The sequence below is a fragment of the Colletotrichum phormii genome (assembly GCF_030913505.1).
Source record: "Colletotrichum phormii strain CBS 102054 chromosome Unknown BDP81scaffold_23, whole genome shotgun sequence".
NCBI classification, from domain to species: domain Eukaryota; kingdom Fungi; phylum Ascomycota; class Sordariomycetes; order Glomerellales; family Glomerellaceae; genus Colletotrichum; species Colletotrichum phormii.
This window is the reverse complement of record NW_026851465.1, coordinates 33,100-53,723: the sequence shown is the minus strand read 5'-3', so window position 1 is coordinate 53,723 and position 20,624 is coordinate 33,100. Positions and strand designations below refer to the sequence as shown.

The 20,624-nt window shown below is 50.3% G+C and overlaps 6 protein-coding genes across 6 annotated transcripts; 4 read left to right on the top strand and 2 right to left on the bottom strand.

The window, feature by feature from the left end:
- Positions 1-623: 623 nt before the first annotated feature.
- BDP81DRAFT_474747 (uncharacterized protein) lies at positions 624-1,494 on the top strand (the record flags this gene model as incomplete). Its single annotated transcript, XM_060594702.1, has 2 exons — positions 624-631; positions 685-1,494. Exon 2 carries the CDS (start codon positions 868-870, stop codon positions 1,492-1,494), a length of 627 nt encoding a protein of 208 aa, XP_060440591.1. The 5' UTR covers positions 624-631; positions 685-867.
- Positions 1,495-1,522: 28 nt separating this feature from the next.
- On the bottom strand, positions 1,523-3,394 carry BDP81DRAFT_437026 (riboflavin transporter MCH5). Its single transcript, XM_060591192.1, has 3 exons — positions 2,887-3,394; positions 2,256-2,830; positions 1,523-2,197 (listed from the first exon to the last, which is right to left on the bottom strand). The coding sequence occupies exons 1-3, from the start codon at positions 3,292-3,294 to the stop codon at positions 1,768-1,770; spliced, it is 1,413 nt and encodes a 470-aa protein (XP_060440590.1). The 5' UTR covers positions 3,295-3,394; the 3' UTR covers positions 1,523-1,767.
- Positions 3,395-4,672: 1,278 nt separating this feature from the next.
- BDP81DRAFT_474745 (uncharacterized protein) lies at positions 4,673-5,560 on the top strand. Its single transcript, XM_060594701.1, has 2 exons — positions 4,673-4,854; positions 4,924-5,560. The coding sequence occupies exon 2, from the start codon at positions 4,941-4,943 to the stop codon at positions 5,421-5,423; it is 483 nt and encodes a 160-aa protein (XP_060440589.1). The 5' UTR covers positions 4,673-4,854; positions 4,924-4,940; the 3' UTR covers positions 5,424-5,560.
- Positions 5,561-6,628: 1,068 nt separating this feature from the next.
- On the bottom strand, positions 6,629-7,955 carry BDP81DRAFT_453349 (uncharacterized protein; the record flags this gene model as incomplete). Its single annotated transcript, XM_060592822.1, has 4 exons — positions 6,629-7,402; positions 7,458-7,565; positions 7,626-7,662; positions 7,924-7,955. 4 exons carry the CDS (start codon positions 7,953-7,955, stop codon positions 6,629-6,631), a joined length of 951 nt encoding a protein of 316 aa, XP_060440588.1.
- Positions 7,956-9,869: 1,914 nt separating this feature from the next.
- Positions 9,870-11,215, top strand: BDP81DRAFT_500418 (uncharacterized protein; the record flags this gene model as incomplete). The annotated part of the gene is made up of 3 exons (XM_060595512.1): positions 9,870-10,110; positions 10,167-10,675; positions 10,732-11,215. The coding sequence occupies exons 1-3, from the start codon at positions 9,892-9,894 to the stop codon at positions 11,213-11,215; spliced, it is 1,212 nt and encodes a 403-aa protein (XP_060440587.1). The 5' UTR covers positions 9,870-9,891.
- An 8,462-nt stretch (positions 11,216-19,677) lies between these two features.
- BDP81DRAFT_398239 (uncharacterized protein) lies at positions 19,678-20,387 on the top strand (the record flags this gene model as incomplete). The annotated part of the gene is made up of 2 exons (XM_060588429.1): positions 19,678-20,283; positions 20,337-20,387. The coding sequence occupies 2 exons, from the start codon at positions 19,678-19,680 to the stop codon at positions 20,385-20,387; spliced, it is 657 nt and encodes a 218-aa protein (XP_060440586.1).
- Between the last annotated feature and the right edge of the window lie 237 nt (positions 20,388-20,624).

The following is a 20,624-nucleotide window of genomic DNA, read 5'->3' as shown; positions in this document are numbered from 1 at the left end:
GATATTCAGTGGAAAAGGTAAGGTGCAGCTCCGCCACGCATATTGAACCCCCAAATGCAGCTGGTGTCTTCGAATTGCAGCGGAAAGGAAAGAAGACATGAAATAGGATCAACACTGCCTGTCCATCCATCTAATTATAGTGGACTAGGCACGGAACGTAGTCAGGCAAGGGATTCCGGGGGGCTTGTATGGATGCTGTTCCATTTTTGGCACATTCATAAGTGAGGTTTATCTCGATCATTGAAAATTAGATCCCGACCGCGGTAGTCGTATCTTGACAGACGCCAACCCGGATCAAGACAATAATCGATTTAGAATCAGCAAGCCTTCGTCACTTACATGAACCAGGGAATCTGTGAGATCCTACTTTAGGTACGGCAGACAAGAGGTAGGAGCGAACAGCAAAGTTCACCTTCCCGGCATTGTGGTTCACATACCTCAACACTGAGTGTCAACACGCGACGCGTCTCACTTCCCACCCATTCTGATTCCTTTTCCCCTCAACCATCCACCGCGATCCTCCCACTTCTACTTATCTTTCGCGCTCACAACTCTTCCATCCGGAGAACTGTCTCAACAACAAATCACCACGCCATTCAAGTGTCAGCACACCAGCTCTGCTCAATCCCAGGTGTGTTTCATCTCCTAAACGCCGAAATTCGCAGCTTCTCACCTTGTCATCAGCCCATACCACCGGCACGCTTTACTCCGCCTCAATTCTCAAGCCTTGATCTGTCGTTGAGCCAAGACTCCCGCTACCTAGGAAAGATCACAACAGTCTCACATCCTGAATTTCTGTTCTTCTCTTGATTCTATGGCAAATGTTTGTACACTTGTGTTCTAACTAACCTTCAATTCCAGTACACCATGTCTACCCAAGGTTATATGCAGACCGATCCCGCCGCTACCGCTACTTCTGTCGGTACCACTTCCGCCCCAGCTTCGTCCGCGCAGATGGACGACTCTTCTCAGGTTGGACTGGCTCAGCTCGCAGCCGCCACTGCCACCCTCTTGGGACCGCTGCCCGCCTTCCACCCCCAGGCTGTCGCGATGAAGCACATCCAGGATGTGTGCGATGCCCTCATGGCCAAAGACCTTGACCTTGTCGTCAAGACTTGCTGGAACTACGAGAAGATGAAGACTCTCCACGACTCTCAGAAAGAGATCAAGACTCTCAGAGCCAATATCGAGAAGGTCAAGAAGCAGCGCGCGAAGGCCAAGGACGAGCTCGACAAGGCCAAGGCCAAGAACATTGCTGCTTCAGCCACCGCTGTAGCCGCTGCCTTGTCCAACCAATTGGTCGGCTTCGTGGCTGATACCGTGATTGAGACCGATGAGGCCGAGCAGCGTGGCAGCATCGATGGCCAGAAGCTTCTGTTCGGTCACATTGTCAACGACCTCAACGAGCTCGAGGTCGTTCGAGGCTCGGACATGGTGTGTACTGCTGGTGATCTTGAGCTGTACAAGAAGAAGCACAACATCCCCGACTACTGAACGCTCGACTACAATATCCTGATACCGGTATTTCGATGAAGAAAGATGGAAGGCTTACTGTTGTACTTGTGGGCGCCATCGGACAAACAAAGGATTGGGGATCACGGTAATCAGGGATTGGAGAATCGCAATTGGAGTTTATCCATGTAATGAGGTAGCAAAAGCTGATGTTTCTATCGGTACATCCGTCTCTGTCATGGTCTATGACTCCGTGACCTCGCTCATCTATCTCATGCTGTCCTAACCTGAATAGTAGCTACGTGAACATTCCAATCAAACCTTCTTAAGCTCAAACCCACCAGCCTGAACATATCTTGCCGAAGCAAAAACACCCGCCGACGCCAAAATCGAAAAACCACAAAACAGCTGCAGTCCCAAATAATCCCCTCCACGCGCATCTACAATCGCACTCGCAATAGGGCTCCCCGTAAGCGCGCCCAAGGACTGGAAAGCGAAAGCCGTACCGATCCTGGCGCCAATCTCTCGAATGTCTGATATCTGCGCAATCAGCGTCGGTCCGATGGACGTCAGGCCCGACGAGAGGAAGCCAAAGGCCGCTGTGAAGACAAGGATGCCGGCGTTGCTCTTGATTGGGATCCAGAGGGCTAGGCACGCAATGCCGGTGAGGGTGGCGAGGATGATCATGATGTTGTAGCGGCCTATTTTGTCAGCTACGAGGCCTGGGATGACGCGCCCGATTAAGCTGGTTTGGATGTCAGTTGGCGTTCTTTGAGGTTATTGAGGGGGGTTTTGGGACGTACCCTACGGCATGCATGATAGGCAGCAAGTAAATGACCAGACCGTCGTCCATTCCCTGCGCCTTTGCTTGTAAAATAACAAAGGCATAGGGAATAAAGAGACCCCAAAAGACCAAGAATAGACCGAAAACTGTCGACATCATGGTAGACTCCCGAATGCCCCGGAAGTACTCTTTCATATCTACAGGCTTCGTCTGCGGCTCCAAGTGGGACCTTACGGTACAGCACGCGATAGCAAGGAGACAGAGGAACATGAAACCGACAGTACGCATCGCCCACGGGAACCCGACGCTGTTAATCATGCGCGGGATCATGATGGGTAGGATAACGCCGCCGACAGAGGATCCAGACATCATGATACCGAAAGCCGTGGCGCGGCGGCGATGGAACCATGTTACGAGGCACGACATGCTCGCGCTTGTTACGGCGCTGGCGCCGATGGGGCAGACGATGCTCTGGGCAAGGAAGAAGTGGTAGTATTCGGATCCTAGGGAAACCATCATGACGCCGAAGACGTAGATTATTGATCCGCCGATGAGAAGCCATCGCGGGCCCCATTTATCAAAGGCGAATCCCCACTGAGTTTAGTGTCAGTCGGCCGTTGGCTGTAGGAGCATTGGTGAAATGGACGTACGATGATGGGCATGAAGTTGAGAGTCCATTGCATGAAACTGGTGATCCAGGATATGGTGGAGGAAGTATACTCGCGTAGGGCATCGTTGACATAGTACGTCTGGAAGACACCGATGCTGTTTCCTAGGCCAAATGTACAGAAGAGAACGCACCACGTCCCCAAGAGCACAGTCAGAGCCTGCCTCCCGCCCTCGGGGTAGGTATCCGGGTTTGCGCCGGTGTCAGTTACGGATGTCGTCGTTGAGAGACCCTGCGCAGTAGCCGCTAGCCGCTCGGGATGACTCTCCAGATCCGTGCGGGGGTGGGATGCGGAGGAAACGCGCCTTTCCTCTAACCGGCCTGGCTGGTGGGGTTCGGGAGCAATTTGGCGGGTCTCGGGCCCTGGTTCCGAGGAAGCGGCTTTCTCCATCTGCAGTTTGTGAGCGCGGGGGGAAACTCTTCGGAAAACGTCTATGCGTAAAGATACTGCAGCTTGCCCCAAGAAGCCGGCGGGATGGGATGGGGATGCATCGTTTGCTGCCAACTCTAATTCTGGCAAATGGAGTCTTAAGTAGTTAAGCAAGAGCAGAATCCGGAGAAGATTGTGGATACATGTTGTGGGGGGTCTGGGGATGGCGATCCTCTTTGCTCCGTACAATGCAAACTATTACCTAACTTATTGTTGGTTCAGTGGCTTATTGGGGTGAACGTATTTCCACCATTCACAGTGTGTAAGCGTGGTCTTGGAAGATGTCTGCGACCAAGGATGACGTGATTGCTCGGCATTGGGATTGACAAACACAGACTTCTGTAAGGTTTGATAAAGAAATGAATAGTCCCGTTGCTTCGGATCCCAGCGTCGCAATTGGGACAATGCCTGGTTTGTAATTGCTCTTTCACGTTTGGGTTGGCTTTTGAGTTGCTGATTTTGGAAACCCATCTGGTGTTCCCCCTATCAGAGGTTGACCTTGGGTAAAAGATGTTGTTCTCTAGTTGTGCACCTGCAAGCTAGTGGACAATCCAGTCTACTCGTGAAGGTGAAGCGGGTACATTGAGAACTGCTTAAAGACGGCAATGCCCTCAAAGGTCGAGACGCTTTGGTGATGGAGGGAAGCAACGGAATTTAATTGGGCGTTGGCAACTTCTTTGCCGACTTCGTGCTGCTGCTATTGAGGTGAAAATTCCCAAATAAGGACCGGCCAGGAAGAAGGAGAGATATCAACGGACCTCAAAGCATCAAAACAATTACAGTCGATTATTTTCGACCAAGATAACTGGGTTGTCGTCCTAAGGTAGATAAATTGGTCTCCCTTGTAGTTGTTAAAGCTATACTTTGCAAGGGCCATCGTGAAATCTTTCCTGAATCTCGGAAACCTACCTCTCTTATAGCTATATTCCTTATGTTTTCCATCTCTTACTATAATTCTTCGCCCATATATGGTGCACTACAGGCGAAAGTGCAGACAACCTTCACCAGAAAACTGGACGTTTAGAGAAGCCGCATTTTTGACCGCGAGGAAGGCACCTTCCAACTTGATGCTGTGTCATGAACAGTGAATGCTGTCTGCGCGCCTAAAGTGGGGCGATTCGGAATAGCTTCTTGGGAGTATTCAGGAGTTGTATTCCGGATGGCTTAAGCCCTACTGCTAATCATTCACCACAAGCGCCCGGGCCCTCTTTTTTTTTTACATTCACCTTCGTGTGAGCTGCCGCCTTCCACTTTTTCCCTCCAACTTCACTCTCGCATGACCGCTTGACACGTCGGTCGTCGACCCTTAAATATTCTCCCCACAGCACACATACACACACTCTTGTCCGCTTCCATCTTTCCCACTACCATCTCCGCTCTGCAGTCATCTCTTTCCCCCGCAAAGACTTTTCATCCACGCACCTTTCCCATACCACCTCGACTTTTGCAAGACCGTCATCTACCTACCTACTTCGACCAAGTCATACCTCCAGTCCTAAACCAATCGTCAATCAAGTCTAGGTAAGACGACCCTGCCAGATGAGAGCGCAATTGGGTTCATCCCATACTCATTTCGAGTTGAAATATCAGACAAACACGCAATCAACATGGCCCCCAACGCGACTGCCGCCGACCTCGCCACCCCTCGCGAGATGGGTCCTGAGCACAACACCAACCAGCCGGGCCCTTCCACTGGTTCTGCTACCAGTGGCAATCCTGGTACAGCCGCTGTCCAGGGTGTATCCCAGGGCGACCACCATGGCGACGAAGAGAAGGCAATGGAAATGCAGAGAATCCATGCCGCTATTCAGGAGGAGCGCCGAGCTCAGATCGAGGAGGCGAAGCGCCAGGAGGCCGAGGATAAGGCCGAGAAGGCGAAGAAAGAGCGCCTGCAGAAGGCAGCTCAGAAGGAGCAGGCGCAGAAGGCGCGCATTCAGCGAGCCCTTCAGGCCACCCCAGAGGAGGTTGCGAAGCACGAGGAGAGGATGAAAGATAACGAGGATGATAGACGTCGCGAGCGCCACCAAGCTGCCATTAACAGTAGCATTAACGGCTACCTTGAGGCCATGGGAAGAAAGCCCAGACGCTAAGGGATCTAGCACTCTGCAAGGAGTCTTGTGATGCCTTTCCCGTCTAGTGTTTTGAGGTTTGGGTACGTGGAGCAATGATTCAGTAGCGACTTGCATCTTCTCACGGCTACCTAGTAGAGGCATTTTCTGAGGGCCCCTAAACAATACCAATGCCTCCCGTTAACCAAAGTCCAAAACGTGCATAAAGAAAATAGGGCGTATAGATTTTATGTGAATGAAGTGTGCGTCTTTAGTGCTTCGGTACCTTACCCGGAATCATCGCGACTAGATCACAAAGAACGAGACACCTTTATTCCAATCTCATTTCTGATTTAGCCATGGCGGGATTATCTTATGCATCTCGAACTACTGACTTCACCTATGAGCAATTAGTATCTACAGTGAGGGTTTGTCACTGCTACTGGCACAGCTAAGAGACTATTCAGACAACATGACATGGCCAGTCCATACAGTACAGTATGGCCAAATCTCTTTCTTTTTCGTTGTGGTGATATCTGTGCAGCAAAGTCCCGGGAGGTTGACGCGAATATGGAGTGCCGAAGGAGCAAAACGTCAAGACCCTCTTCCCAATTGCTGTCTAAGGTAATTCCAGAACACTGTTAAAAAATACCGCCGTGCGGACCGACAAACACCTGCCGATATCTCATACCCAGACTTAATACTGTCTAGTGAGGATGCCCGCACGCATTCATGCCTGCTATTCTTTGGTCTGTGTTCTTCCCATCAGATTTATCGACCGGCGGAGTTCCATCCAGCTATCCTTGGCCTGGAACCACTAGAGGTTGGAAGGGACCGGTTTGTCCAGCTGATGGATTATAATCCACCGATCGACTGCCTCAAGCAGACAATAGTCCTGGTGGGCGCCCCAGTCGTGTGGAACGTTAGGTTCGCCTTGTGGGTGAGTTGTTCCTTGTGGGTGAGTTGTTCCTTCCGGCTATTGACGTAGAGTTGGATAAGGCCGTCCATGCTGCTCTCGCGGATACCAGCCTCCCAAGCCGGTGGCCGTATTGCGCTTTGCGCAAAACTTCATCCTCTGCACAAGAGACATAAAAAATAGTTGATAGGAACTAAATGCAGACGATTGAGCGATTATTCATACAGTAAGACCTGATACCCTCCAAGTCTTGTCTAGGTGGTATGATTCATTCATTAATAACAAGAGTGGTACGTAGAAGTGTCTAGTGTACAAAAAAGGCAAGATCTAGCTAACGCCGACCTCCATAAAACGACGGAGGTGTAGCAATCAAAGCAACGATAGCTTCCGGGGATAGCATAGGAGCCGTAGAAGCCATAGGAGACATCAAAGCTGGTGGGGCAGGTGCTGGGTGTGCAGGGCCGGCATCTTGGTGACGGTGATATCTTCTCACTCGATGGCGATTCATCCATCGATGCTTTGCCGGAAACTGCAGTAGGTCCGAGACAGAGGACCTATCCGCCTTGAAATCGATATATCGGTCGATTGACTTGAGGAGTCGGCAGTTCTGACGATCACCCAAGCGTGGCAGTCTTGAGTTCGGAGCATTCTCGAGATAGTTGATCCGCGCATCGGCAAACTGCTGGACAAGATCCCGAATCTTGTTGGCTGTGACGTCTGTCTTCCAGACCTGGTTCTCTTTGGCAAGGAGTCGCTGAACCTTGTTCCAAGCCTGACGCCAGTCCATGACCATGTCTTTGTTTGCATAGAGAACCCCAAAGACGGTGGCAAACAGATGTTCGACTTTGTAGCAGACAAAGGACTGCATGCTATCAGGCGCAACAGGCAGGTCTGAGGAGCCGGGGACGAGGAGATCACGATCGAGGCTGAGGACAGTGACGAACCCTCGGTTCTGCTCTGTAATGACGACTTCCGGCATGTCGAGCCCCGGAAACTTCAGATACTTCTGGACTCGAAGAAGGTCTGGATCGATAACAGTCTTCTTGGGACCATTGTTGGGACCCGGGGTCTTTTCGAAAGCCCAGGAGGGTGATCGATTGGGTGGCTGTCAAAGGGATTAGTGTTTAGTATATGAGATGAGCCTGGCGAAGAAAACTTACAGCCGGGGAGGGCCTGAACGGCAGCGAGAACTCGCGACTGGGTTCTCGACTCGGAATAGGGGTATCTTCGGGCTTTATGCCAGATGAGAGGGTTCCAAGACTGGCCATCTGTAATATATGTGATGAGTTCACAGTATTTGATGAGATGATTGGCGTTGAGAGACTTACCTTGAACGCGCTGGGCTGCGTGAGGCCCGTGGCTGTCCTGTGAAGACTAAGTGAGGAATTGCTGAAAGAAGGGCCTAAAAAGAAGCAAAACTGGGCCAAGGAGGACCTTTTCCAAGGCAACTGGTAGAAAGAAAACTTCTGTTTCTTTCATTCGCAGTAGGAACTCGTGTACTAAATGTGCCCGTAACCAGGAGGAAGAGTGAGGGCAACAACAGCTGCTAAGCACGGGCCCTCACGATGGGATCCACAGCTTCACTTTTCCCTAAATAGGAAGGAAGTGACTGGTGACAGGTCGCACCTTCCATTGAGTAGTTCACCCACAAGCCCCATGTTCTGCCTCTGATTATGAAGTCATACAATGTTATTATTTGGGAAGGAATCAGCAGATCAATTGCTTCTTTCTGCTTAAGGTCAGTCTCGACTTCATCTCTTCATATCCACCTCACGCCGACTTCCTCCACCACCTAGCTCAACGAGCCATCTGTGGGCTTCAACTTGAAGATTACGGCCATAATCCAATGGAAAGGCAGCAATGTATAAGAGCTAATTCAGATCACCAAGGAGGTATTGGATGGCTTAGGTAAGACGTCAGAGAGGTAAGCTGCCCCCATTTGTGTCACTTGGAGACATGATTGTAATCATTCAGTGTTGGATAGGAAACATACCAAACCATTGCACGCAACCGTTTGTCGCAAGATTAAAAACAAGACGCAATTACATCGGAAGAGTCTTTACAAGCTATTCAGCAACATGTCGATCGATCCGTTTGCCTGAAACCAGAGGGCATCGCCTACGCAGGACTCACTGCAATGGAATCGGAAGCGACGCATCTCAAGTTCACCTTGCATCCGAGTGCGGAAGACGGACTCGCGGTGCCTATTCGGGCTTCATAATTACAGAGTCCCGTATTGACCAGCAACGGAGTTTTGCGGAGGCCGAACAAATTTTACTCCGGCGGGCCTCTCCTCCTGAAGACAAGGCTGTCTGAACGTCGTTGTATGGGAGTGCGCACCGATCGCAGTTGCAAGATTCAGCTTTCAGCCCGATGTCATGACTCCCGTATTCGGAAGCCCGACCCTTCAAAGAACAGTAATGGGCAGCAAAAGCCTTTTGGCTTCGTTTTCGTTGTTCGGTGCTGCTTGGACTCAGTTCAATTGCACTAGCGCTGTTCGTCTGAGACGTTCGAGACGAATGTTCCTCTCGTCTGATACTCCACGAGAGAGTGAGAGAGCTCATGCAGTGCGCTGCACAAACGGCCAAGGACCGTTCCTCGTGGCGCGAGCATAAAGTGACCAAAACGTCCATGTCAGTATCTGGCGCGGCAACGACTCGTCTGGAAGGTCCAACGGAAATTGTCCAAATTGGCCCTCAGCAACATACTTAATGGGCAAAAGCGAACAAAACCTTCTGGGCTGCCCTTTTCGACGACACCCTCGAGCCGAAGCAACGAACACTTGATCTAGAAGATGGGTGGACCCCTGCAGCGTGACAAGCTCTCAGACTCGGGATTTGACCACTTGAAAGGTCACCCCCCCCGTTGTCGGAAAGTCCAAAGAGATCGCGTACGTGATCTCCCGATTGGCTTCCACCCTTTGTTCACAAATCGCGACCTTTGTCGAGGTGGGCAATGGCTGACGGGAAATACCAGCAACAGTTTGTGAGACATTTGATGGTTCTCTATCACATCGCAATACTCTTTTCCCCTTACTGATCTGTAAACGACCTCAAGACCAGACCACTCGAGGATCTCAACACTACTTGCGGATGAGACCCGACAAGGAGAAGAAAAACCCGATCCATCAATCAATTTCATTCCAGAAACATGACATCACGCGTCGCCGTTACGCTCAATCGCAAAAATGTACCCGCTAACTGCCGATGGCACGGACAATGGTTACAAACGCCCGAGTTAAGCTTTCCTAAGCTTTTCTTCAGTCCAGACACAAGCGCCAACCTTCTTGGCAGCCTCACTCCCCAGGCCAGCCACACCACACCATCTTGTACACCGTTGCCAATCCTTGCCGGGTTTAGAGTTGGGGAATCTGTGTCATCCGATCAGATCCCAACTCAAGATGCAAGGTTGCATTATTCCGCTGCAAGAGGCGAAGGAGAGAGGTTGCAGCAATAACATAAAGCTATTGGGGGGGAAGCATTTTGTCGTCCGAGGCCTTGTGCGTTCTTGTTCCTGTTCGTTGAGGATGCACATCTCTCCTTGCCGCATGAAACCTTCAGCCAGTTTGTCAATATCTCAACGGTCACCAGCACGATGTTGGGCGATTCAGAGGCCGGTGCGGCCGTCGCGGCCGGTCGTGTACCACCGGAAATCAGCCTCGCCTACTTGGAGGAAGACAGAGACGGACCTTCAATGGATGCGTCAATCTTCATGTTCGCCCTCACACTAGTGGTTGTCAACGGTCGCGCCTTTTCACGATTCTTCCTGCGGAAAAGCTTTGGGATAGACGACACGCTAGCAGTGATATCAATGGTGAGCGGCGTGCGCAATATGTCTGGAGAGATTCCGAGAGCTAATTACGGCACCAGGCAATGTTTATAGCCTTCGTTCCACTGTGCATCATCCTCATCAACATCGGTTCTGGTCGACACTTTGAATTCATCCAATTCGTCATGACCCAAAATATCCTGGAAGAGACGGAAATTCTCGACTTCACCGCCCACCTGATTTACACAAGCGCGCTATTCGTCTGCCGGTTCTCGGGTCTAGCGTTCTACTACCGCGTGTGCGGCGTTCACAGCAGATTCCTTCTCGCAATCAAGGGAGCCGCGCTATTTCTCATTGCCGGCTACATCACCCAGATGCTTCTCATCATCTTCCACTGTCTTCCGGTGACAGCAATATGGCCTTACGAGTGGCAGTCACAGTTTAATCAGTACAAATGCCTCCCGTGGGGCTTTGTCTACGGAATTAACTCGGCGGTTTCTTTGCTTTGCGACTTTGTTCTCTTCGGGATACCCGTAGCGATGTTATGGATGTTGGAGATGACACGAAAGAGGAAGATCCAGCTTGCTTGCATTCTCTTGCCTGGAATCTTGTGAGTCTATCCCAATTGTTGCCTACTCGTACGTGCATTTACTAAAACTCTTGTAGCGTTGTTGCGATCTCAATTGCCCGCCTTATTTTGGTTATCAACGGACAATGGCAACCTGACCAGTCATGGATCTACAGCCCACTTCTCGCGATCGAGGTATCAGAGATCGGCGCTACCCTCATTGCACTTTCTATCCCGGGATTCAGGCCACTAGCCGAAGAGATTTTCAACAGAGTAGTCGCGAAGCTGAGACAGTGGTTCCCCAAGTTCTTCAACAAGCGCCGGCGGAATTCCACGGTGCACCCCGACCTATGGTACGAAACACCACCATGGCAACAAGACGGGACACCGATGACAGGGGACTTCAAAGCGAAGGACCTGGAGAGAGTGGTTGGATTGGAATTAAAAGAGATCAGGAGCCCCGACAAGGCTCACCAAAGCCCCATCGACAAGTACGCTCAATCCAGCAAAGGCAAGGCAAGACCTGAAAGTACGAACATCTGGATGTTCGAGGACCCGGTTAAGGACAAGGATCGGATGTAATCTTGGACAACAAAGCGAACACGTCTAATACTTTTCTGGTCCATCCCACATCGAGTGGACATTTGGGTGGGGGGGACATGGGGACGGACTCTAGCAGCCAAACACGACGACGACAACAACAACTCTAACAACAATAACATGAAGAAGTACGGGAAAGTAGACAGACATTCAGGCGCAAGCACACTGCTGCGCCATGTATACAATGAATTATGAAATACCAAACATCATTCCTTCCATTCTTTGGTGTTCCTGACAAGCTGTGCCACGATGCCGTGATGGACGAACTGCTTGGGGAAGCCAAGAATCCCTTGGTGTGTCCCACCACCAAGTGGCAATATTGCGCGACTTGGCAACTTGTCAAGAACAACAAAACAGACTCAGCCAATCGCTTGCTATGCCAACAGTCAGCATCCCAAGAAATCAGTCAACTCAGAACAAACAAAAGAGACACTTTCGATTGTGAAGGCTGAAAACCAACTCCCGAAATCGACGCGCCAAATGTCGACGGGTTTGAGGACCAAGATGAGCAGAGTTCCGTTTCTCATACACACGCCCACACAACTTCTTCAGCTTCGGGGGCAGGCCAAACACCTTGGGGAACGAGACTATCGTATTGGCAGGTGCTGTAGCGCGGATAGGGGGCAGAAGGAAGAGCAGACTTTCGGTCTAATTCGCCAAGGTGTGTTACGGATGCTTGAGTAGAAGCTTGCTGGGCCAAATCCCCTTGGAGATCTTGCCGGGTGAACCCAAGCGCGAAGAGACCACAAATATGACTAGCGCGGCCTTGCGAAAGCTTTTTTCGACGGTGTGTGGTTGTAGCGGGTCTCTCCGCGTTTTCCTCGCTGGGCTGCATATTTCGTGCCGGGACACTCCTTTCTATTTTGCTTACATGTGTTTCCCAAATCGTACATTTCTCCGTCCATCTCTCACGTCCACTTTCTTCATCCGTCCCTTTCACCCGTCCACCCACCGTCCACCTTTCCATCCAATGATTTTCGGCGTCATCCATCTACCCGCCATACGCCAAGTCGCCAACGGTGTTGCAGGACTGGCAGATACTGATGTTGTTTACTCATCAGTCCATACGCGCATCCCATCTCGATGGGACTTGCTTAACGGACACGAGTGCGTGCGGTGTCTGGCCTGGAGTTGTGGGAGACCCGCGGAAGTACGCACGTGCGGCAGAGCTCGGACTGGATCATGTGGAAGAAAATGGAATGTCTTTGCACAATTGTTGCACATTTCCCTTCATAAACGAATTATTCCATTGAAGCAGCTGTTGCACCCTCCTCAGAAGGAAGATTCCCCCCTTCGATGGGCAGAAGTTGTCCAAGCGGATGCGCTAAGTTTGGGAATCTCTAAACCGCACAACGTTGACAACTAGAACACCGCCTTAACCGCGCCCTGCAGTCTTACACAGCCTGTTCAACCATCACCAGACCCGATCCGCGGGATTCTGTTGGCTAGAGATCTAAATCCTATCTCATTAGAGTCAGCCTCCGTAACGGTCATTCGGGTTATTACCCCGCCTCACCTCCACGTCCAGGTTTGAGTAAAGGAGAAACATTGGCCTCAGAGTTTTCTCGATGCTTGACTCGTTTGGTGCATCTCGAGGAGAATTCCCCCTTGTTTCATGTTTCAACATGTCTCTCCTGGGCAAAAGAAGGGATGACCCCCGACACCACCCCACACCTTCTTGCGTGATAAAGAGAGGTGCTCCCTGGAAAGGAATCTCAGGAACGATCCACTCGGCAACCCATGATCAACAATTTGGCATTGGCGCCGTGAATCGCGCAAGGGCAGTGTGTCCATGGAAGTGGTCTCGACTTGTTCTTGGCTGACTGCTGCTTTGCAAAAAGTTAAGAACAAACCCGCCAAGCAAAGGCCAAGCCGGTGCCACATACTCCCTTGGCTTCCCCCCTTTATTCTGCTTGCCTTTTGCGGGAGGAACAAGCTTTGGGCGTTTCTCGGCGCTAAATAAGCTTGCAACGCATCCGCCCCCTTCCCGTTGTGGGGTTCCTGCGAGCCTACGAGCCTACCTTTCCGCTTTGAACCCTTGTCCAGTTTATTTACCGCTTCCGTGTACGGGGGTTCTCCTTTGTTGGATCGGGACAGACGCCAGGCACATACATCCCTTGGTGGACTTGTAGCCTGTCACTATGTCTGGGTGTTTTGCCCCGTTTCGGTTCCTTCCTTCGGGTAGGACGGTTCAGAGACTGAATGTTGTTCGTGTTGTTTCGTTTCGTATAGCGAGAGAGACGTGAGGGCCAGGATCACGTTGGGGGGACCAGCGTTTCCTTCGGTGAATGTTTCCTGGGTTGTGGGAGTTTGATGCAGGTATGAACTTGCGTGGTCGGGCCTTGGCGACGACTGTGAGGGATTCGGTGAGACGTTCTAAGAAAGGGTTGATTATGAGGTGGTCTGTATCACGCCGGAGATTCTCGTGGAGGGAGTTCGCGGGAGACACATGACAGGCCTGTCGGAGTTTAGGGTTCGTTGGCAGATAGGCGCAGTCTTTTCATGAAATTTGCCCTCCATCAGCCACCGGCGCAGTAAGCTTTGAGGCTACGAGATGATGGCTTCGGTATCCCACAGTCTGCAGATGATGAGAGATGGATGAGGTAATGTCAGTTGGGGGTTGAATCTTTGCCGCCTTGGCAGCTGGTTCCTCGCCGTTTAAGAACCGACTTCGCCGAAGATGGATCTCGGGGTGAACTCACGCGGCAGGTCGCCGGTCGCCGGTGATGATTATCTGGACTTGATTGTTGTTTCCGTACACAATCGCTCGCTCGACCCACATTAACCTCGTTCTCGTTATTCTTTGAGAGAATTGCCAAGGCTTGGCGACTACAGCATGCCGAAGAAGCAGGGCGGTCTACACTCTGTTGGAAAATCTACACGACGCAGTATCTCGACCAACAACTCCCAGTAATTAAGTACGATTTCCAAAAACGACTCCAAAGGAAATTCATTGGGCTGTTCGTTGCGCCTTCCCGATCTGGATTTGTCTACGAACTGAGAGATCTTCTGCCTCGTTGGGCTGCGGTCTGGGAGGTCGGCGATGCCGTTCTCGGTATTTCTGGGGATGAACTCTCTTCAGTTTTCAACAATGAGTTTCAATATCGGCGGTCTTTCGAGCCTTTGTCCTTTCACGGCGCTTTATTGGGTCATACCTTTTGATGCTACGTACCTCTAGGGTTGAACTCGGCTCTCCTTTGCTGCGTGTCTTTCCGCCAAGATAGTTGAGCCTTTGACCCCTGAACTCTGCCGTTCGTATCTTGCGATTGGAGGAGTATGGTAGCTCGGTCTGCAGCCAACAACTCATGATATGGAGTATTGTTTCGTTTAATAATACCCGCTTTTACCCCGCACTTCAATCGGTACAAGACGAAACATCATTTACCTCTATGTTTTTTTGACTTCTATCACCACCAAAACCATCATTTTAACCAATGTTGCGATGTCTTCTAATGATTCTGATACTTCCGATGCCTCGTAGTAGTAGTAGTAGTAGTAGTAGTAGTAGTGGTGTTTTACATCATCAGGGACAGGTGCCCAGCTATCTATGTAACTAAGCTCCGATCAACCAGAGCGCCCTTTGGGCATATGATGTGCCGTGCCGCCATTATAGCGTACGACAAGTCAGGCAGTCTATAATGTACACTTTTCTTCACGTGCCTAGAGCAGTGGAGTTTAGTATCTAATCCCCAGGGTCCGATCAGTTCCAAAAAGCACGCCAGCAGGGGGTCCCTGACTCGGCAGAAGCGAATGGGTCTCTAGCAGCCCTACGCCGTCCACAGACGGCGTTGCCGCAACAAGTAACCGGCCCTCGGAGGCATATTTGCCTACGCGAGCATTTTTCTGTTTTCTTATATTTTCTTATATAGAAGATAAAGGAGGAAGGAAGAGAGAGGGGTGTGGTAAGGCCGGGGCCTCAAGGCGTCGGTGGGTGTGTGAGAGAGTTGTGAGGCGCGGGATCTCGGGCTCGCTATCTTTGCAGAGAGTGAGCCTCATAGTAGCGCGTCACACGCTCGAACTTCTCAAAGGCACCCGGGTCTCTGACCAGGGCGTACCAATAGGCTTCGGCCAGGGGGTTGTAATAACCATAATTACCCTACTTCCGGTAATAATCTACCACGTCTTTCTAGATAACCTCTTTTCTTCTGTCCAGCTCTTCCGGGCTCTCCGGAAGTAGCAAGTCGGAGCTTCTGGCACTTACCGGAAATATAGCGGGATAGATAAGATCCTTATTGCCGAGAAAGCAACTGAAGGACAAGATATCCCTTAGGGTAAGAAACATTATATTCCTACTTTATATAGGAAGGTATAGTATTATAAACTACCTTCTAAGGATTTTTATACCCCTCAGTTCTTCTAGGTTAACCAGTTTACCTAGAAAGATAATACTATTATAATCTTCTTAATAACGGTCTTCCGAGAAGGCCAGGATGTTATCCAGAGCCGGCGCCGACCGGCCGGAGATACTGCTACAAAGCGGGCTACCCGGAAAGTCTTCGGCGCAGACGTCCGGAAGAACCTGCTAGTGCCGGCACCAATAGACGAGTATAATCATAAGATGAACGGCGTTAATATTAGTAACCAGATAAGGTCCTATTATCAATAGGGCCACCCTATCCGGCGAGGGGGCTGGCAGGCAATTGCTTAGGACTTTCTGCTAGAAGTGATAGTTATGAACAGCTATCTGCTGCAGCTCTGGGGCAAGCCTAGTTGGCGATCTATTAAAAAGCAGTATCAATGGCGGCAACTGCTTGCAGCCTAGCTTATCTAGCAGTTTAGACTATGAGCAGGAGGTCGGCAAAGATCACGACCTGCACAAACAAGAGATTAAAAGAATACCTCTATTCCTTGACAGCACCATCGCAAGGGATCGAGAAAGTCCTGTTCGCCTTGCTCCTATTACAGCAATATAACAGCATTACGATCCCGCCAGGCTCTAGGCGAGATATCTGGCAATAACCTCAGAAAGCTACGAAGATATACTCGAAAAGAGTACTTAAATTACAATATATCGTTATGTAAGTTACCGACCGAGATTACCAGTACCTTTAGCATAACCTAAATATATAGACAATATAAGTAGTTACCTTAAAACGTGCCTAATTATTGGCTGACATAGATGAGCCTGTATGCCCTTATTGGCTGTACCCCGCACAAGGGCTCCGCTGACGTTAAGCAGCAGTCAATGGGATAGGAACATATGAGAGAATCACGTGATGACGCACGTGATGGGCTGATTACTGAGTGCTGATGCTATTTCTATTTCGTGACATTATACCAAATTGATCGAAAAGTTTACAACCCAGGGAAAGGGGGCAGGTTAGAGTCGGATGGTGCAGATGTAGGGCCCCGCTGCATGAATCGCCGGCGCCGGTAGCCCCCTAATACTGAGATGTGCTTCTGAAGAGGCCGGGTTCGAATCTCCATTAGAGCAATTTCTTTTTGGATCTTTTGATACCTCACCTTCTCTTGTTGCCTGTTAGAGGGTTTGGAGCGCTTCATCTATCTATCCCGCGTAAGTGCAGCCCTGACCGCTCAAGGAAGCGCACAGCACGATGGGAGGACGCTAGGAACTTGGAAAGGCAGGCTTTGATGTCTCATTAGGGACTTATCTGTCTACCCGTGAGAATTGCCTTACTAGTCTGAGGCCTTTCATGCTAAGAGGTACAAGACTACAAGTCAATCATGACGTCTCTCCAGTGACTAAGGTTGTTGCACTTCGTGACTTCGCGGGCTCCAAAGATGCCGTCGCCGATTGCCAGAAGAAACGTGAGGCGTCTACATTGTTGCATGTTCACCGGGTCAACCATTTTCGGATCAAAGTAAAGTAAGGTCCCGCACCTGCGAACCTCTACTAGGGATTCAAGCCCAATGCAAGGCAGCCGCGTGTCTCGCATTCCACAGCAGGCTGCCAAAAGTCACGCTGGTAGAAGAATCGAGAGTGAGATTCAGTTGACTCTGGAAAAGCCTTGTTGGCGCACCTCTTGTCGTCGTTGAATCAAAGTGGTGGAGCGAGAAACGTGACAGTTCAACTAAAGTTTATGGATGCAGCGCCGCGCCATGGCTTGCCCCAATCCTTGGACGCGACACGTCCCAAAAGAGTATTCGCCCCTCAGCGCCCCACCCGGGGCGTATTCCCCGGACCCATCCACGTGCGGGGGCTGCCTGCCCACAACATGACAAATTGGTCGACCGCTGTACTGCGGTAAATTGCCATTAGGCCAAAGTCGATGGCCTCAATCATATCGACACTATGTCAGAAACAAGTCATGGATCGTATCGAATCACCCAAGTCTGCCATACGCTTCTGTAACAAAGAATAAGGTAGTTTATGAGCGACGCCGCAAGAAGCATCCGGGTCCAGGTTTTTGTCTCCAATCGTCATGTCCATTGGCAGCATCGTCGAAGGCACGCCTACCTTGGTTGCGCGCAAGCTCGACTCGAAAAGAACAGTATTAGTCATTTTGCATCTGCGGCTTGTAGTACATGTGTGCTGTTTGTTCAAATGAAACACTGTAACCGAGACAGAAAAGCATCGTGATCGCGATTTAGCAAGAGTATCTGGCATCTCCAAGGTCTTGTTGCAAGGACAAGACATCTCATATTTGAAAGAATGGTTGGCCATCATTAATCACTTATATCAGCCAACCTGTAGCGGCCGCGGTCGATTGGATCCAAACCCAGAAAAAGAGTAAAAAAAGATTTGCTCCAAGGGAGCCTCGAACCCAGCCTCATATGAGTGGGACTAGGGGGCTCCCGGCGCTGATTATGCCTGCAGAGGGGCCCAACAACTGCAACATCCGACTCTAACCTGCTCCCTGTCCCACGGGTGGCAAACCTTTGGATCGTTTTGGTACAAGTACCCTACCTGCCACACCCTTGAGGTGAGGTTCGTTCACCTTCTATTGAAGTGCGGCTCTCACTCACTGGGGGGTAAGTACGAAGTACATGGACTCAGTCAAAGACGAAAAGCTTAATATTTGAGGTAGGCAACGATTCAAAAGAGCGATGGTACCCAAGCTCGGAAACTCAATGGCCTGTTGTTTTTTGGTTCGTCTTTTCATCGTCTCGTATAAACTTCATGAGAGGTTGAAAGTGGAAAATGCGTTGACATGGAATTTCAAGTCTACCAGCAGCATTCATTGCCTTTAACAGGAGAAGCCTTGTGAACGGTTGAGTCCACTGGCCTCTGTGGATTCAAGTATGGAGCCCCAGGCTCAAAGCTTGCGCGCTTAAAATTGCATGATACATGTGCAAGCAATGTCCTTTGTCACCCATAGCTTTCATGATGAGCCGCAGCGGCCGGCCTGGTGTCTCGTCACACTCATATGAAACTAATATCTTATTCCAATTTTGCATACCAAGTCCTCCACATCGTTTCTCACTTGGGAGACAACATTTAGCTTCCTGAAGCTTTTGGCTCAGCAATTTCACGTGCCAATGAATTATACCACCTTCCCTATTCATCCTCGGTGTTCAGCTGCGGCTGGTTAGCTTATCCTAGTGAAGTATGAAATATTCATCTTTCCTTTGACCCACAGGCTCCTACGTTGTTGATCAAGTAAGTAATGCCACGTCCAGCCGGCCTTCCCCACGTCTTGCTTGTGAGTGGCCATTAAATTCCACAATGTCGCATAATTACTTGACTGATTACAGCTTCATCCAAATCCATCTCTTGATTGTCAGCTTTGCAGAGCGTAGACATCTCAGTCACCCCTGGCGGGGTCTTGCGAGACATGGACCCGAGAGTTTCTCCTTTACCGTGGCTCTGGACCATTCGATCCAATTGCCCGTGGCTTCTAGGTAGGTACGCCCTGTGATTTGGGATATAACATCAGTCATGTTCGAGTCGAGACTGAGCTCCACACGTCAGGTGACCTCGCCGAAGGGCGCTGTCGATGGCTTGGACTGGCTCTCTAACATTTGTGGCAACCCTCGCACCTTCCTCCCGAGATTTCATCGCTATCAAAGACGAAGATCCACTCTTCATCTCACCCACTACGACAACAGAAAGAACTGACCTGACAATTCCTTCTGTTTCAATTTTTTATTTCATCCTTTTCTGCCTCTTTCATCTGCAGAATTTTCCAGCGAGGACGGGAACGTTTTGTTCGAACGCCGAGCCCTAATTGAAATTTCGCCTCACCTTTTTTTTTCAGCTTTCAAGGTTACAACCAATATCTTGTTCCTCTTCTTCTCCAACCCGCTATTCCTTCTGAGCTTCCATCCAATTACCAACAAGCCACCGTTATCGCCGTCGTTGTCGCTGCTGTCGCCGCCGTCGTCGTCACCAGCACTCCTGACTGGCTTTTCATCCCTCCTTCTTCGCCCCAACCATCGGCGCATTCAATCGAACGATTTTCTTCAGAATCAAACCACATCCGTTTGTTGCTTCCGGGATCCTACCTTACTCGTGTGAGGGCTAACTAGTATCATCAGAAGCGATGCAATCCAACGAGGGCCCTTCCTCAGATCTTCCGGTCGCTCCTTCCATGCGCCGGTCAAGTGATGCTGCGGAACATTCTGGACTGACAGACGCCCAACGCACCCAATACCTCGCTCAATTTCACATCATTGAGCTCGAATCCTACCTCAAATGCCAGGAAAAGGTGTCTCAGGAGACCAGCTTGAATACTCAGGCACTTGCCTCGATCATCACCCAACTCCACGAGGTCAAAAGAAAGGGACCCATCTCGGCAATAGACATCGAAAATGTCATTGAGAAGGTCAAGGCTGCCATCTCTGCGACAAATGCCAGGTCCAAGGCTATTAACTTGAAGGAGGTTGAGGCTAGAGCTCGAATTTGGTCAGAGATTGAGGGGGAGGACCGTCGCTGCCAAAATTTGAGGACCAATATCCCCGCCGCCGCTGCCTTCCTCCACGTTGTTGACACCCTCGATGGTATCTACCACAAGTTGGCAATGGCTCTTCGGGCGTCTCAGCCTCAATCTTACTACACTTTGAAGAGAGAGAACACCCGGCTTCAGAACAATGTGGCGGCTCAGGATGACACCATTGCTCGCTTGGAGCAGGAGATTGCGGAGCTGAAGGTATGTTCCCTCGCTCAGGTTGTCAATCGTAGGACACTACTGACTGCATACAGCAATCCAAGGAAAGTTCGTCTGAAGGGACCCTGATCAACCTGCTCGACTAGCAACGGAAAGGTCTATTCCAGTGGAATTGATGGGAAAGCATGACGGTCGTGGGTTCGGGTTCATGTGGCAGTATTCTTACAATTAGGGTGTTCGAGAACCATATTTCCAAAGTCCTTCGGCGTGGGAAAAGTCGTTGTATTTTACGCTGTGGTCTTCCACTGATTTGGTTCGTCTAAGAACAACACTGTTTCAATTCAAGTCAAACGTTGGGATAGACCGAAAACACAACTCATGTG

Bases quoted from the DNA above. Each gene is read 5' to 3' on its own strand.
- BDP81DRAFT_437026 (XM_060591192.1), bottom strand. From the start codon at position 3,294: ATGGAGAAAGCCGCTTCCTCGGAACCAGGGCCCGAGACCCGCCAAATT. The intron at 2,831-2,886 runs GTACGTCCATTT...CACTAAACTCAG, and splicing joins TCAACTTCATGCCCATCATC to TGGGGATTCGCCTTTGATAA. The intron at 2,198-2,255 runs GTACGTCCCAAA...CATCCAAACCAG, and splicing joins CCTATCATGCATGCCGTAGG to CTTAATCGGGCGCGTCATCC.
- BDP81DRAFT_474745 (XM_060594701.1), top strand. From the start codon at position 4,941: ATGGCCCCCAACGCGACTGCCGCCGACCTCGCCACCCCTCGCGAGATG.